At 33.1% G+C, this 14,962-nt stretch overlaps 1 protein-coding gene across 1 annotated transcript in view; it reads right to left on the bottom strand.

Moving 5' to 3' along the window:
• The window catches only part of LOC142344144 (uncharacterized), a 38,121-nt gene extending 23,954 nt beyond the window's left edge, over nucleotides 1-14,167 (bottom strand). The window contains exons 1-3 of the mRNA XM_075395670.1: nucleotides 13,960-14,167; nucleotides 7,780-7,944; nucleotides 332-581 (exon numbers count right to left, since the gene is read on the bottom strand). Coding sequence (XP_075251785.1) covers nucleotides 332-581; nucleotides 7,780-7,944; nucleotides 13,960-14,033 — 489 coding nt within the window. The 5' untranslated portion in view covers nucleotides 14,034-14,167. The remainder of the gene's footprint in view (nucleotides 1-331; nucleotides 582-7,779; nucleotides 7,945-13,959) is intronic.
• Nucleotides 14,168-14,962: the final 795 nt, after the last annotated feature.

The following is a 14,962-nucleotide window of genomic DNA, read 5'->3' as shown; positions in this document are numbered from 1 at the left end:
TCTCGCGGCCTTTGATGTATTATTTACAAGGCGAAAATATCACAGGAACAGTTTCTTTGATTGAATCTCTCAAATTTTCGCGTTTCTCATCTCATTCCTTTTTCCTATGTAACAGGAAAAACGTAACAGGAGAACCTTTCGCTGATTAGAACTGGCGTATTGTTCAAACATTGTTGATCTAATTTGCCTTGTAGTTGAAAAATTGAAGGTTAAAAAGTTGTGCGAAAATATTCTACTATTCGTAAACAATAAGGAGAAATTACGAGAAAATTTCAGAACGCATGCTGTCGCTATTCTGGGGTCAAGTCCGGCGAATTATCGTGCAACTAACGTTAGCTTGTAGTTGGGTGCTCAGGTCTGGATTGCGTTGAAACAGTGCGTAGAAATAGTTCAACATCCTCATGTAATAAGGTGGCACTTTTGATATTAAAATAGCCGGTTGCTCCAGGAGTAATATATCTTGCCTGTACCATAGATAACCCTGTTCCAGTTTGTACATGCCCCACGCTTCACCAGGAACGACTTCCAAATTACCCCTATGTGTGCAGTGCATATTTATGAAGTCGGCAAACTTTCTTGGTCTTTAACAGAAATCCTTCTGACTTTTTAGCTCAAATTTTGAAAAAATAAAATGAATGAACGGAATTTGTTATCTCTTAAGTTCTGTGAAAAGCTTGCAACAAAACGAGAAAAAAATGCTCTTAAATTTATAATGAAAATAATTGCATAATTTACGGTGCCTTTCTTTGTAGTTTTTGGCACAATTAGGGGCGAGTAATACTGGACCCTAGTCTATTATCGATATATTTCCTGCAAGATCTTCCAAGAAACATTCAATAGCCTTGTACGATTACTCATCATCCTGCCAGGTTGTGCAAGATTCTTGCGAGTTATCTCAAGATAGCCGTCGGTTGTGACAGATAAGCGTCTATCTTGTAATATTCTTGCAAGAAAATAGTGTGTTGCAAGGTTATTGCTAGATAAGCGTTGAAGTCTTGAAAATTCGATAAAAGCGTCGATTACAAGAATCTTGCAAAAGAGTTCGTCTACGGTAAAACGATCGGAATCTTCTTACGCTTTTAGCTTCGCCGCCTTTGAGCCTTTATTAGCATAAAAGAGAAACCAGAAAATTTCGCGAACGTTATATAAAAAGGCAATGCGGGCGATAGTGGGTTTGAGGCAATTGAAAGCCTTTGGTATCCCTAAAGGAGCCAGTATGCACAGAGCAATTGTTTGTGATGATCTCGCCTATGTTTCAATTGCTTAAAAATCTTAAGTCTTTCCCAAAGGCTTATATCCCCGGCTTAGATCTCAACAGTGTTAAACCTTGCCCCCCTTGACCGCACATGTACCTCTCGATCGCCGCTTCCTGGTTTCATACAAGGATTATATAATATATCATACAAGTCATAAAGTATTTCCTAGGTCCGTTAATGAAAACTAAAACAACGATTATGATTCTTGAACGAGACCCAGCAAAACTTTTATGATCCTTGTAAGAACGGTCTTTAATTCACAAGCCAAATATCATAAGAATTCCAAAAAAAACAAATTAATTATGTCAAACAATATTATGATTCGTGTTTCACTGACATGAAATAATTTTATTCATATGTCTCCTTCCATGATTACTGGTAATCATCCATCACGCTGTATGAAATTAAGGAAAATTAAATAATGGGCTACGGGGGCTAATATTATATAAATTATGTCTACAGAATCATGGTGGGAAACACCCAAATATTCTTTAAAGCCTTGACAGCGCTGACGAGGTTGGAAAAAACAAGTGCAGCATGAGTTCTAAAAAAAAACTAGGTTACAATTGTTTTCACACAATTGAACTAACTTTTTACATCGTTGTAAATTTCTTTTATGCTTCAACTTTAAATAGTTGACAAACTCTTTGGCAAAAAAATTTATTGTTATATGTATTTTCTCGGCAACCAACTTGTCTTACATTATAATTGAAAATAAAGAACTCTCAGTCAGAATCCTTCAATAACTATACGAAACAGAAAAACTATTTATTTCCAGAAAGCTAATACAACCATGGCTCAAAATTTTTAAAAAATAAAAAAATCGCTGCTAAAAGCAACTTGCCATCATTTAAAACGGGACTCCTTTGCTCCAAAACAATTCTGAACAATATTCGACTTTAACAAAGTTACACGGAATTACGTTAGTTTGCTAGCTAGTCAGAAAGGATTTGTAATTTATAATAACCTGATAGTGATTTTAATTTATATTTCTGAAGGATTAGATATTTGAGGACACTAGTCCACTTTCGACGGTATGAATTTCGTCAGCTTGATAAGCCACATCATGGTTATTAAAAGTTAACTGAGCCGGGAGCCTTGAGTTAAGCGTCTTCAGAGACTCTATTAATTTTTTATGTGGAGTTAATCATTTCGTAGGAACAAAAGTTTTTCGGTGTGTCACTAAAAAAGCACAATCAAACCGAAAAATGGTCTTACGGATATTCGTTTTATCGGTATCATATTTTCAACGTTCCCCCGGGTCAAACACCATTAAAAGAATCTTAATAGTCACACTAAGTTATATATGATTCTCAAGTCATGCTAAGTCATATATAGTTGCATGGAGTCTTAGCAATTAAATTAGTATCATAAAGGGTTTTTGGTAAATAACGAAAAGAACCATAAAAAGTTGCTTGTCAGGAGCACATTAATGGGCTTAAATAACAAAGATAAGACTTTTGCTTCTATGTTAGTTGTATATGGAAAACATATTGGAAAAATTTTTGTTCTATTCTGTATAATGTCGTCAGTAGTAGTTCAGAGAGCGTTAAAGTAGTTCCGAAGTAGTAGTTCCGAAATTACGAAAAAAAACAGATTTTCATTGTTCTGAATTAGATCAAAACAAAGCCCGTCAGTGCTTCTGCACTATTCCGCTTTTGGACTTTATGTGAGACGTAATTTGGTACCAGCATCACCCAGAAGCCAAACACTAATTTTAAAGACAAATTTTCTCACCTAATATCACAACATACCAATTTTTGTTTACTTTTATCCTCGAGGCAAATTGCTTTAGAGAGCTACTTAGCGTACCTTGTTGAATCGGTTGTGTCACCAACAATAACTAAACTATACTTTGAACTGCAAAGAAAAAGGTTTTTATGAAACTTAGCAGTCAAAAAAGATCATATGTGGCTCGTACTAATAATAAAAAGATCATTTGGTTCTTACTAGAGATGAAAACCCCAGCTATGTGTTATTGCAAAACATTGAAAGATTATAATAAGAAAGTTTGTATATTATATATGAAACCTTAGAAATTTTTGTTAAGATTATTAAGAACGTTCAACGCGGTTTCAAATACATAACTAATTTCAATCAGATATATTCCTAACTAACTGGATATCAATTTGTATTAAAATGTACTTAATTGATGCCCACTACCTTAATCATGTTGATCGGACTGCTTTTTATTTATTTTAGCTTTTTCTTGTAGTTTTCTTACAAATCAATGTGTGAAAAAATATAAATCGAAGCAATATCTAGTACCGTTTGATTCGTGTCTAAATTGAAGGTGATTGGAACTTTTACTGGAAAAAACTATAAAATTAGGTAAACAATTGGATTTAGAGTCCTCTTCATTCCTGCAACAGTTTTTGCTCATGCAAAACATTGCAAGCAGATAATAACTAAAAAATGAATAAAAATTCGAGTTAGAGAACAGAAAAACTGTAAATAATAGTTCTATCGTAACATTTTTCTCAGAGTTCATACCTTTTTTCTGTTCTTTCTTCTACAAATCACTCAAGGATACAATTTTTGCTATTAACTCTTCGTTTTTTTTGTTCTTAGGATGGAACACCCGGAAACAATGGAAGAAAATCAAATAAATGGTAATTTTTTGATGGTATGCATCTAAACTTTTGGGCTCCAACTGTTTTCCGTAGACAATTCACATGCGCATACCATACTTTTTCTGTAAAAATTTGATATTTTCAAATTGAAAAAATGTACGTTTTTTTCAATTCCTCTAAGCAGCAAATGAAAAAAAGTTGCATATTGCGAGTTTCACAGGTAATCTTTTCTCAAAACTGAAAGGAAACTTTGCATATTTGCTTTGTAACTATGAATCCATCATGCATATCAGAAAAGTTGACCATTAAATCTTATCATGAACTTTAAAAAGTCAACAAATGTATCTATAATCGGGCACCTGGGAAGTGAGTAAAAACTGATTTAATCGATAGATTGAAGTGTATATTTAATTGGTAAATTTCACTTAGTTAATCTTATGCAGAAAGAAAAAAAATGGTGAACAAAATTAATCTGGCTGAAGAAGAAAAATTTAATTCGGTGTTTCGATTTTCACTTTAAATGCTTTGGTTCAAAAAAATGATTGCTCCAGGCACGAAACAAATGATTCTCTTCTGTCATTAGAATTCGGCGAAGAACGTGATCCAAAAGCGACCAATCGGAAGCAAGCACAATTGGAACAGTCTCGAGAATTTTACAAGTTAACCATCTGACCAGATTTTTCTTACACATTAAGCAATCAACTTTAAGCAAAAAAAAATAGTTGACATAAACTTTTTGGCATAAATTGATGGTCAGAATTATTTTCAAGGCCACCAACTTATCTTACATTATGATTGAAAAAAAATTCTCCGTGAGAATCTTTCAATAACTATACGAAAAAGAAAAACTATTTATTTCCAGTACAACAATGGCTCATTTTTTAATATAATAAAAAAATCGCAGCTAAAAGTAACTTGCCATCACCTATAAAAGGGACTCCTTTGCTCCAAAACAGTTCTGAGCAACTTTCGACTTTAACAAAAGTACGCTGAATTACGCTAGTTTGCTAGCTAGTCAGAAAGAATTTGTAATTTATAACTTGTTTGTGATTTTAATTCTTATTTCTTAAGGATTAGATTTTTGAGGACTCTAGTCCACTTTCGACAGTAAAAATTTCGTCAACTTGATATGCCACATCATGGTTATTAAAAGTTAACTGAGCCTGGAGCCTTGAGTTAAACGTCTTCAGAGACTCTTTTTATTTTTTTATGCGGAGTTAATCAGTTCGTAGGAACTAAATTTTTTTGGAGTGTCACTAAAAAAGCACAATCAAATCGAAAAATGGTCTTACGGATATTCGTTTTATCGGTATCATATTTTCAACGACTTTACCCCGCCCGGGTCAAACACCATAGAAGAATCTTAAGAGTCACACTAAGTTGTATAAGTTTCTCAAGTCAGGCTAAGTCATATATAGTTGCATGGATTCATAGCAATTAAATTAGTATCATAAAGGGTTTTCGGTTAATAACGAAAAGAACCATAAAGGTTGTTTGTCAGGAGCACATTAGTGGGCTCAAATAACAAAGAAAAGACTTTTGCTTCTATGTTAGTTTTATATGGAAAACATATGGGAAAAGTTTTTGTTCTATTCTGTATAATGTCGTCAGTATTAGTTCAGAGAGCGTTAAAGTTGTTCCGAATTATTAGTTCCGAAAATACGAAAAAAAAGATTTTCATTGTTCTAAATTAGATCAAAACAAAACCCGCCAGTGCTTCTGCACTATTCCGCTTTTGGACTTTATGTGAGACGTAATTTGGTACCAGCGTCACCCAGAAGCCAAACACTAATTTTAAAGACAAATTTTCTCACCCAATTTCACAAAATTTTGTTTACTTTTATCCTCGAGGCAAATTGCTTTAGAGAGCTACTTAGCGTACCTTGTTGAATCGGTTGTGTCACCAACAATAACTAAACTATACGTTGAACTGCAAAGAAAAAGGTTTTTATGAAACTTAGCAGTCAAAAAAGATCATATGTGGCTCGTACTAATAATAAAAAGATCATTTGGTTCTTACTAGAGATGAAAACCCCAGCTATGTGTTATTGCAAAACATTGAAAGATTATAATAAGAAAGTTTGTATATTATATATGAAACCTTAGAAATTTTTGTTAAGATTATTAAGAACGTTCAACGCGGTTTCAAATACATAACTAATTTCAATCAGATATATTCCTAACTAACTGGATATCAATTTGTATCAAAATGTACTTAATTGATGCCCACTACCTTAATCATGTTGATCGGACTGCTTTTTATTTATTTTAGCTTTTTCTTGTAGTTTTCATACAAATCAATGTGTGAAAAAATATAAATCGAAGCAATATCTAGTACCGTTTGATTCGTGTCTAAATTGAAGGTGATTGGAGCTTTTACAGGAAAAAAAATCTGAATTTATGTAATTAATTGGATTTAGACTCCTCTTCATTCCTGTAACAGTTTTTGCTCATGCAAAACATTGCAAGCAGATAATAAATAAAAAATGAATGAAAATTCGAGTTAGATAACAGAAAAACTGTAAATAATAGTTTTATCATAACAATTTTCTCAGTGTTCATATCTTTTTTCTGTTCTTTTTTCTACAAATCACTCAAGGATACAATTTTTGTTGTTAGTGCTTCGTTTTTTGATCTTGGGATGGAACAGCTAGAAACAATGGAAGAACATCAAGTAAATGGTAACATTTTGATGGTATGCATCTGAATTTTTGGGCTCCAATTGTTTTCCCTAGACAATTCACATGCGCATACCATACTTTTTTTGTAAAAATTTAATATTTTCAAATTGAAAAAATGTACGTTTTTTTTCAATTCCTCTAAGCAGCAAATGAAAAAACAATTGCAGATTGCAAGTTTTACAGGTAATCTTTTCTCAAAACTGAAAAGAAACTTTGCATATTTGCTTTGTAACTATGAATCCACCAGGCATATCAACAAAGTTGACCATTAAATCTTATCATGAACTTTAAAAAGTCAACATTTTTATCTATAATCGGGCAGCTGGAAAGTGAGTAACAACTGATTTAAGCGAAAAATTGAAATGTATTTTTGTTTAAATTTCACTTACGCAGTTAATCTTATGCAGATATAAAGTGGTGAACAAAATTAATTTGGCTGAAGAAGAAAAATTTAATTCGGTGCTTCGATTTTCACTTTAAATGTTTTGGTTCAAAAAATGATTGCTCCAGGGGCACGAAACAACTTTTTCTTTTCTGTCATTGGAATTCGGCGAAGAACGTGATCCAAAAAGAACCAATCGGAAGCAAATCACAATTGGACCTGTCTCTCGAGAATTTTACAAGTCAACCATCTAACCAAATCTTTCTTACACTTTAAGCAATCAACATGCAAGTGCTTACAACTTTAAACACCAAATTTTAAGTTCTTAAATGTCAACCAATTTTGTAAGAAACTTCCTATTTGATAACCGCCGTGATCTGGGAATGTAGTTAATTGTCAGTAAAGATACGTATACGTTTGGTATGATGTGTAAGAAACTGTGTAGAACAAAAAACTAATCAAACTTAATTCCCCGAGAAATTCGAACAATATTGTGCAATTTTGTTGACATTTCTTGCTTAGCTTTATGACAAGTCTAGTGACTAGATTTTAATTTTTGTTAGCTTTTATAGGGTAGTGTTGAAATTTCGTTTCTCATTAGAACATAAGATAATTATAAGAACAAAACATAAAAGTACGATTTTCGTATGATTTTACTGTTTTGAAACAAAAAAAGTTGACGATGTCCGAGCTCTGAAAACTCAACTGAGACGACAATTTCTACTTTTATAACGTGCATACCGAGAATGTTGCGAGCTTGACAAATTTGTTTAAACATTTTCGCCCGTCACTCCCAAAAAGTATGCAAAAGTATTGAGAGGAACTTTCTAAGTGGTCATAAAAAAATCCAAAATTAGCCTTGTTGGTAAAATCAGAAAGATTCGTTCTTGTAGTGTACTGGTGGTAGATAATACACCTTGTTCACTCCCCTGGTGCCTGGTACTGGTTTGAGCAAAATAGCCGAACCCTCTGGAAACATGAAAGTGGGTAGCAAATGTCCTGACAGATGTCGAGACGCCTCGTTTGGCGTTGGGTTACGAAAGGGAGGCGGTCTGGGAAAAATTTCCCCTTTCCATCAGTTTCTATGTTAATTTATCAAATTCATTTTTGCTACAGTAAAATAAATGACCGACCACATAAGTAAACATCTAAAACAAAAAACAAAAAATTATTAAATGTAACATAAGTATCAATTTAACAAAATTTTAGAAGAGTTTTAGAGTTTCAAATCAATTTCAACAACCATCTTGGGGTCAAGTTGACAGTGCTAAAAACTATTAAAAGTGTAAGAAATATTGCCACGGGTTAAGGAAATGAGGCAAATGCGGTAAATTTGATATTTCATCGGTTTCACCGCTTCAAGACTATTCACGGTAATTCTTAGAAAGTTTCATTAATTCAACTTTTCTGATAAAACTATTTAAGATTTGTGGTGAATGAGGTGAATTCTGGTGATTTATTTCTTCCCATCATTTTTTCGATTAAAAAACCAAACAAAAAAACAATAATATGCAGTTACAATATACGATGTATCAATATACGATATTCAATGAGACTTTTTACCCCATTCGACTTCGAATGATTATATCGCAAGTTATTCTTGTAAGCGTCTGTCACAATCTTGCAAGACGATAGATCTTCTTGCAAGATCTTTGTGAAAATATCGCCAGTCCGGTTTTCCAAGATAAACATTCGTCTTGCAAAAATTGACCAAGACAACCATCGTCTAGCAAACATGCAAATAACTGGAACATACACAAACAGGAACAGTATGAGAGGAGCACTTCGATTTTTTTATCATTGAAGAAATATGCAAAATAAATTTTGAATTTGTTCAGCAAAAAACTTAGATTGAAAAAACTAAAATGTATTTATATAAAAAGTGGATTGAGAAAAACCCGTCATGAAGTGATGTTAGAAATTGATGATTTTAAATAAGAAAATCCTTGAAAGAAACCATTGAGTAATTTTGAAAATTTCTTTTGAATAAGTGTGATCTTAGAGATACGACAAGTTAAAAGGAACAGTTCTAATTAGTGGAAAAGATCTCTTTGAGTGTCTTTATTACTCAACGGATCAGTAACAGTTTGCTTAGCTGTTTGAACATAAGTTTTTCACTAATAACGTTTGGATAATACGAACGTATGTCAAATGATCTTTTAAATCACACACAAACACATACGAGAAATGAAATAAGCTTTAACAACCAACCACAGCATTGCGCGAACAAAACTGTTTTGCAAGATTCTTGCAAAACAATTTTGTTCGCGCAATGTTGTGGTTGGTTGTTAAAGGATCCTTATATTTCACTTCGGGCAGAATTTTTCTCGTATGTGTTTGCACGTGTGTTAGGAGATCATTTGGAATCAATTCGTACTATCCAAACGTATTTTTTAAACAACTTATGTTTAGACAGCAAAGGAAACTGTTACTGATCCGTTGAGTACTGTAGACACTCAAAAAGAACTTTTCAACTAATTTGATTTCTTCCTTAAAACTTGTTGTATCTCCAGGATTACACTTATTCAACAGAAATTTTCAAAATTACTCGTAGATTTCTTTCAAAGATTTTCTTATTTATTATCATCAATTTCTAACATCGTTTCATGACGGGTTTTCTCAATCCACTGTTCATATAAAAACATGCTAGTTTTTTCAATCTAATTTTTTTGCTGAACAAATTCAAAATTTGTTTTGCATATTTCTACAATGAAAAAAAATCGACGTGCTCCTCTAATACTGTTCCTGTATGTATATGTTCTAGTTATTCGCATGTTTGCTAGACGATGGTTATCTTGGTCATTTTTTGCAAAACGAATATCATTATTTTTTTGTTTGTTTTAGTTACCGATAAAATGGTGGGAGAAATAATTCACCAGAATTCACCGTATCCGCCCGAAATCTTAAATAGTTTTATCAGAAAAGTTGAACTAATGCAACTTTCTAAGAATTACCGTGAATAGTGTTCAAGCGATGAAACCGCTGAAATATCAATTTCACTGCATTTGCCGCATTTATTCAAATGCAAGAAATTGCAAAATCGTCTTGCAAAATCTTGCATGATAAAACTCTAGTCTCAACTAGAAATGAATGCCAAGGATTGAAGATAACAGAAATTTTAGTGGAAGAAGAAGAAACTGTTTGACAAAAAAAATTCGAGGCTGGGTATTTAGCAGTATTCTGTACGGTTTGCTGTTGGAAAAAAGACAGCGCACCGCTGTAAAATGATTTACTTACAAAGTTCATCTCTAAAATTGCAAAAGAATTTGAAGTGAAAACCATTTTTTTTAACCCCAGATGGCTTTTAGCCACACCCACATTAGCTATCACTTAGTTCTGCCATCCATGCAGCTGTATTTGCCTTTCATCCCATATTTGCACCAACTAAATGAGAAAATAAATTGGGGTGAAACGATAGAGGGTTCTAAAGATAGGGGGTGAAATAATTGGGATTAAATGATTGGGAGAAAAATTTATGGGGTGAAAAAAGACATCAACCTCCATCATTTGCGCAAATCACTATTAAAATTTATTTACAATAATGAAAAATGATTGTTATTAGCTAACGATGTATTATAATACACGCCCAAAAGCAATTTCCATAGAGATTCAAGGAGTATATCAGGATCAAAATAATCAAATAGATTTGTAAAAGAATACACAGCCTAGCACTAACTTTGTGCCAAAAATGAATCCTAAGAGCAGCATAGATTCCATACTTTAAACCTACTATTTCTTACGAATAATTACGTCGTACACCATACGTTTGACAACACAAACGTGTGATTGTACTGAAAGTCTACAATTAAGGGATGTGGCTGCGACTTGAATGATTAATCGTTATAAATTATGATAAGAATTAGTTAAGAAAAATAGATCAATTAAAATCAATGTTTGGGCTCGATTTCTAATATTTTGTTGTTTTAAATATTTTGGAATTGAAAAATAGTGCCAAAACCGATCTTTCATTGAAGGGCCAAAGCTTGACAAAACAGCAATTTATTCAAACTAAAAAAATTAGATTAAAAAAATCTCAGAGTTCATGTTAAAACCTATCCAACTCTGGTACTAAAATTCAATAAATCATCTAGTTTTAAATTTTTTGCACAAATCTTGACTAAAATTGTAAGTGTTTCGGAGAATTTTGAAACTGCAATTGTAGATAGCATCATTTATTTACGAAGAATTGAGATAAGGCATAAACTCATGATAAAATTATTTTTAAACGATTCATGACTGACACGTTGTGCAAGAAAAATGAAATTACCCGCTAATTTTTTTGATTCGGTGCTTAAAAGCTCTACGACATGGAAGACTAAAACTTTTAAGTTATGGTAATTCAGAGAATTGCTCCAGGTTTTATCAGTAAAAGGGAGTAACACCAATACATAAATCGTATTTTGGTTGCATGCAGGAAACGTTCTGCTGAAGTCACGTAATAAAAGGAGCGGACAAAATTTACCGTAGTGAATACCACCGAATAGATTTTTCCTCCAATTTTTCCCAAAAAAATGATCTTTTAAATCACACACAAACACATACGAGAAATGAAATAAGCTTTAACAACCAACCACAGCATTGCGCGAACAAAACTGTTTTGCAAGATTCTTGCAAAACAATTTTGTTCGCGCAATGTTGTGGTTGGTTGTTAAAGGATCCTTATATTTCACTTCGGGCAGAATTTTTCTCGTATGTGTTTGCACGTGTTTTAGGAGATCATTTGGAATCAATTCGTACTATCCAAACGTATTTTTTAAACAACTTATGTTTAGACAGCAAAGGAAACGGTTACTGATCCGTTGAGTACTGTAGACACTCAAAAAGAGCTTTTCAACTAATTTGATTTCTTCCTTAAAACTTGTTGTATCTCCAGGATTACACTTATTCAACAGAAATTTTCAAAATTACTCGTAGGTTTCTTTCAAAGATTTTCTTATTTATTATCATCAATTTCTAACATCGTTTCATGACGGGTTTTCTCAATCCACTGTTCATATAAAAACATGCTAGTTTTTTCAATCTAATTTTTTTGCTGAACAAATTCAAAATTTGTTTTGCATATTTCTACAATGAAAAAAAATCGACGTGCTCCTCTAATACTGTTCCTGTATGTATATGTTCTAGTTATTCGCATGTTTGCTAGACGATGGTTATCTTGGTCATTTTTTGCAAAACGAATATCATTATTTTTTTGTTTGTTTTTGTTACCGATAAAATGGTGGGAGAAATAATTCACCAGAATTCACCGTATCCGCCCGAAATCTTAAATAGTTTTATCAGAAAAGTTGAACTAATGCAACTTTCTAAGAATTACCGTGAATAGTGTTCAAGCGATGAAACCGCTGAAATATCAATTTCACTGCATTTGCCGCATTTATTCAAATGCAAGAAATTGCAAAATCGTCTTGCAAAATCTTGCATGATAAAACTCTAGTCTCAACTAGAAATGAATGCCAAGGATTGAAGATAACAGAAATTTTAGTGGAAGAAGAAGAAACTGTTTGACAAAAAAAATTCGAGGCTGGGTATTTAGCAGTATTCTGTACGGTTTGCTGTTGGAAAAAAGACAGCGCACCGCTGTAAAATGATTTACTTACAAAGTTCATCTGTAAAATTGCAAAAGAATTTGAAGTGAAAACCATTTTTTTTAACCGCAGATGGCTTTTAGCCACACCCACATTAGCTATCACTTAGTTCTGCCATCCATGCAGCTGTATTTGCCTTTCATCCCATATTTGCACCAACTAAATGAGAAAATAAATTGGGGTGAAACGATAGAGGGGTCTAAAGATAGGGGGTGAAATAATTGGGATTAAATGATTGGGAGAAAAATTAATGGGGTGAAAAAAGACATCAACCTCCATCATTTGCGCAAATCACTATTAAAATTTATTTACAATAATGAAAAATGATTGTTATTAGCTAACGATGTATTATAATACACGCCCAAAAGCAATTTCCATAGAGATTCAAGGAGTATATCACGATCAATATAATCAAATAGATTTGTATAAGAATACACAGCCTAGCACTAACTTTGTGCCAAAAATGAATCCTAAGAGCAGCATAGATTCCATACTTTAAACCTACTATTTCTTACGAATAATTACGTCGTACACCATACGTTTGACAACACAAACGTGTGATTGTACTGAAAGTATACAATTAAGGGATGTGGCTGCGACTTGAATGATTAATCGTTATAAATTATGATAAGAATTAGTTAAGAAAAATAGATCAATTAAAATCAATGTTTGGGCTCGATTTCTAATATTTTGTTGTTTTAAATATTTTGGAATTGAAAAATAGTGCCAAAACCGATCTTTCATTGAAGGGCCAAAGCTTGACAAAACAGCAATTTATTCAAACTAAAAAAATTAGATTGAAAAAATCTCAGAGTTCATGTTAAAACCTATCCAACTCTGGTACTAAAATTCAATAAATCATCTAGTTTTAAATTTTTTGCACAAATCTTGACTAAAATTGTAAGTGTTTCGGAGAATTTTGAAACTGCAATTGTAGATAGCATCATTTATTTACGAAGAATTGAGATAAGGCATAAACTCATGATAAAATTATTTTTATACGATTCATGACTGACACGTTGTGCAAGAAAAATGAAATTACCCGCTAATTTTTTTGATGCGGTGCTTAAAAGCTCTACGACAAGGAAGACTAAAACTTTTAAGTTCTGGTAATTCAGAGAATTGCTCTAGGTTTTATCAGTAAAAGGGAGTAACACCAATACATAGATCGTGTTTTGGTTGTATGCAGGAAACGTTTTGCTGAAGTCACGTAATAAAAGGAGCGGACAAAATTTACCGTAGTGAATACCACCGAATAGATTTTTCCTCCAATTTTTCCCAAAAAAGAAGCTCATCGCAATTTGAGAGCGCATCACAGTTAGTTAAAGCTAATAAAGATAGCATTTAATCCTTCTTTGCTAAGCTTTTACGCTTTGATCATCATTTTATATAATTGTCAACTACAGATCTCAAATACTCCATTAGCTTTTTTTATTTTTCCAAAAATTTTAGTATCACAAGTAGGAAAGGGGAGAACACAACCGCGTAATGGTCTGATAGGGTCCGAGTACTGCCGAGTAGTTATTTTTCTTTGAATTGAAGTTGTATCCTGGCATAGAACCATCTGCCTCAAAAGTGGGGAATGGCAGAAATTCATCAGAAATTGGTTTTGGCCACAGCTGTTTCTCCAATCCACTAGGATCTGATGTTGGGTGGAACTCTCTGTTAGGTCGTAAGGAATGAATTGGCCTCGTCTTTATATACAATGTTTCATTTTCCCACCCCCCCCCCCACACCCTCCTGTTCCTCCTCGAGACCCGGGTCGAGAAAATTTCCGAAAATTATGTAAGAAATGCGCTGCAATGCGCAATATTTTCAAAAAATTCAGCGCAAAAACTTTACATAATAATGCGCTGATATGCGCTGAAAAGAGCTGAAACTTTGTAAGAAATGCGCTGAAATCCGCTAAAAGTTCGAAAAGCTCAGCTCTTTTCTTTCGCTTGGAGGCTCAAACCCCGACCATTGTGTCTCATCTATCAATTTATCCACTGCGCTATTGAGAATTGAAATGCTTTCTATTTAATTTGAATTTATAATAAAAAAAAGTTTGATATGAAAAGCGCTGTAATTATGCAAGAAATGCGCTGAAACATGTGCGGAAAATTATGAAAGAAATGTGCTGAAAATACGCTGAAATCATGTAAGAAATGCGCTGAAGATGCACTGAAACTTTGCAAGACATGCGCTGAAAAGGTGCTGAAAGTTATGTAAAAAATGAGATGAAAAAGCACTGAAATTATGTAACAAATGCGCTGAAATGAAGGTGCACTGAAATTTTATTTTCAGCGCATTCAGCGCATGTCTTACATAATTTCAGTGCATACAGCGCATTTCTTACAAAAAGATGCGATGAAACGGTGCTGACATCTCAACCCGGGGATAGAATATAACCATCTATAATCTATAAATTCTATTTTTGCGCACATATTTTGCGCATGGTCATATGTGCGCAAAAATCGAAATTACAGATTATAGATGGTTATAA

The sequence above is a fragment of the Convolutriloba macropyga genome, chromosome 8 (genome assembly GCF_964194025.1).
Source record: "Convolutriloba macropyga chromosome 8, txConMacr16.3, whole genome shotgun sequence".
Lineage (NCBI taxonomy): Eukaryota > Metazoa > Xenacoelomorpha > Acoela > Convolutidae > Convolutriloba > Convolutriloba macropyga.
This window is presented reverse-complemented; position numbering and strand designations above follow the sequence as displayed.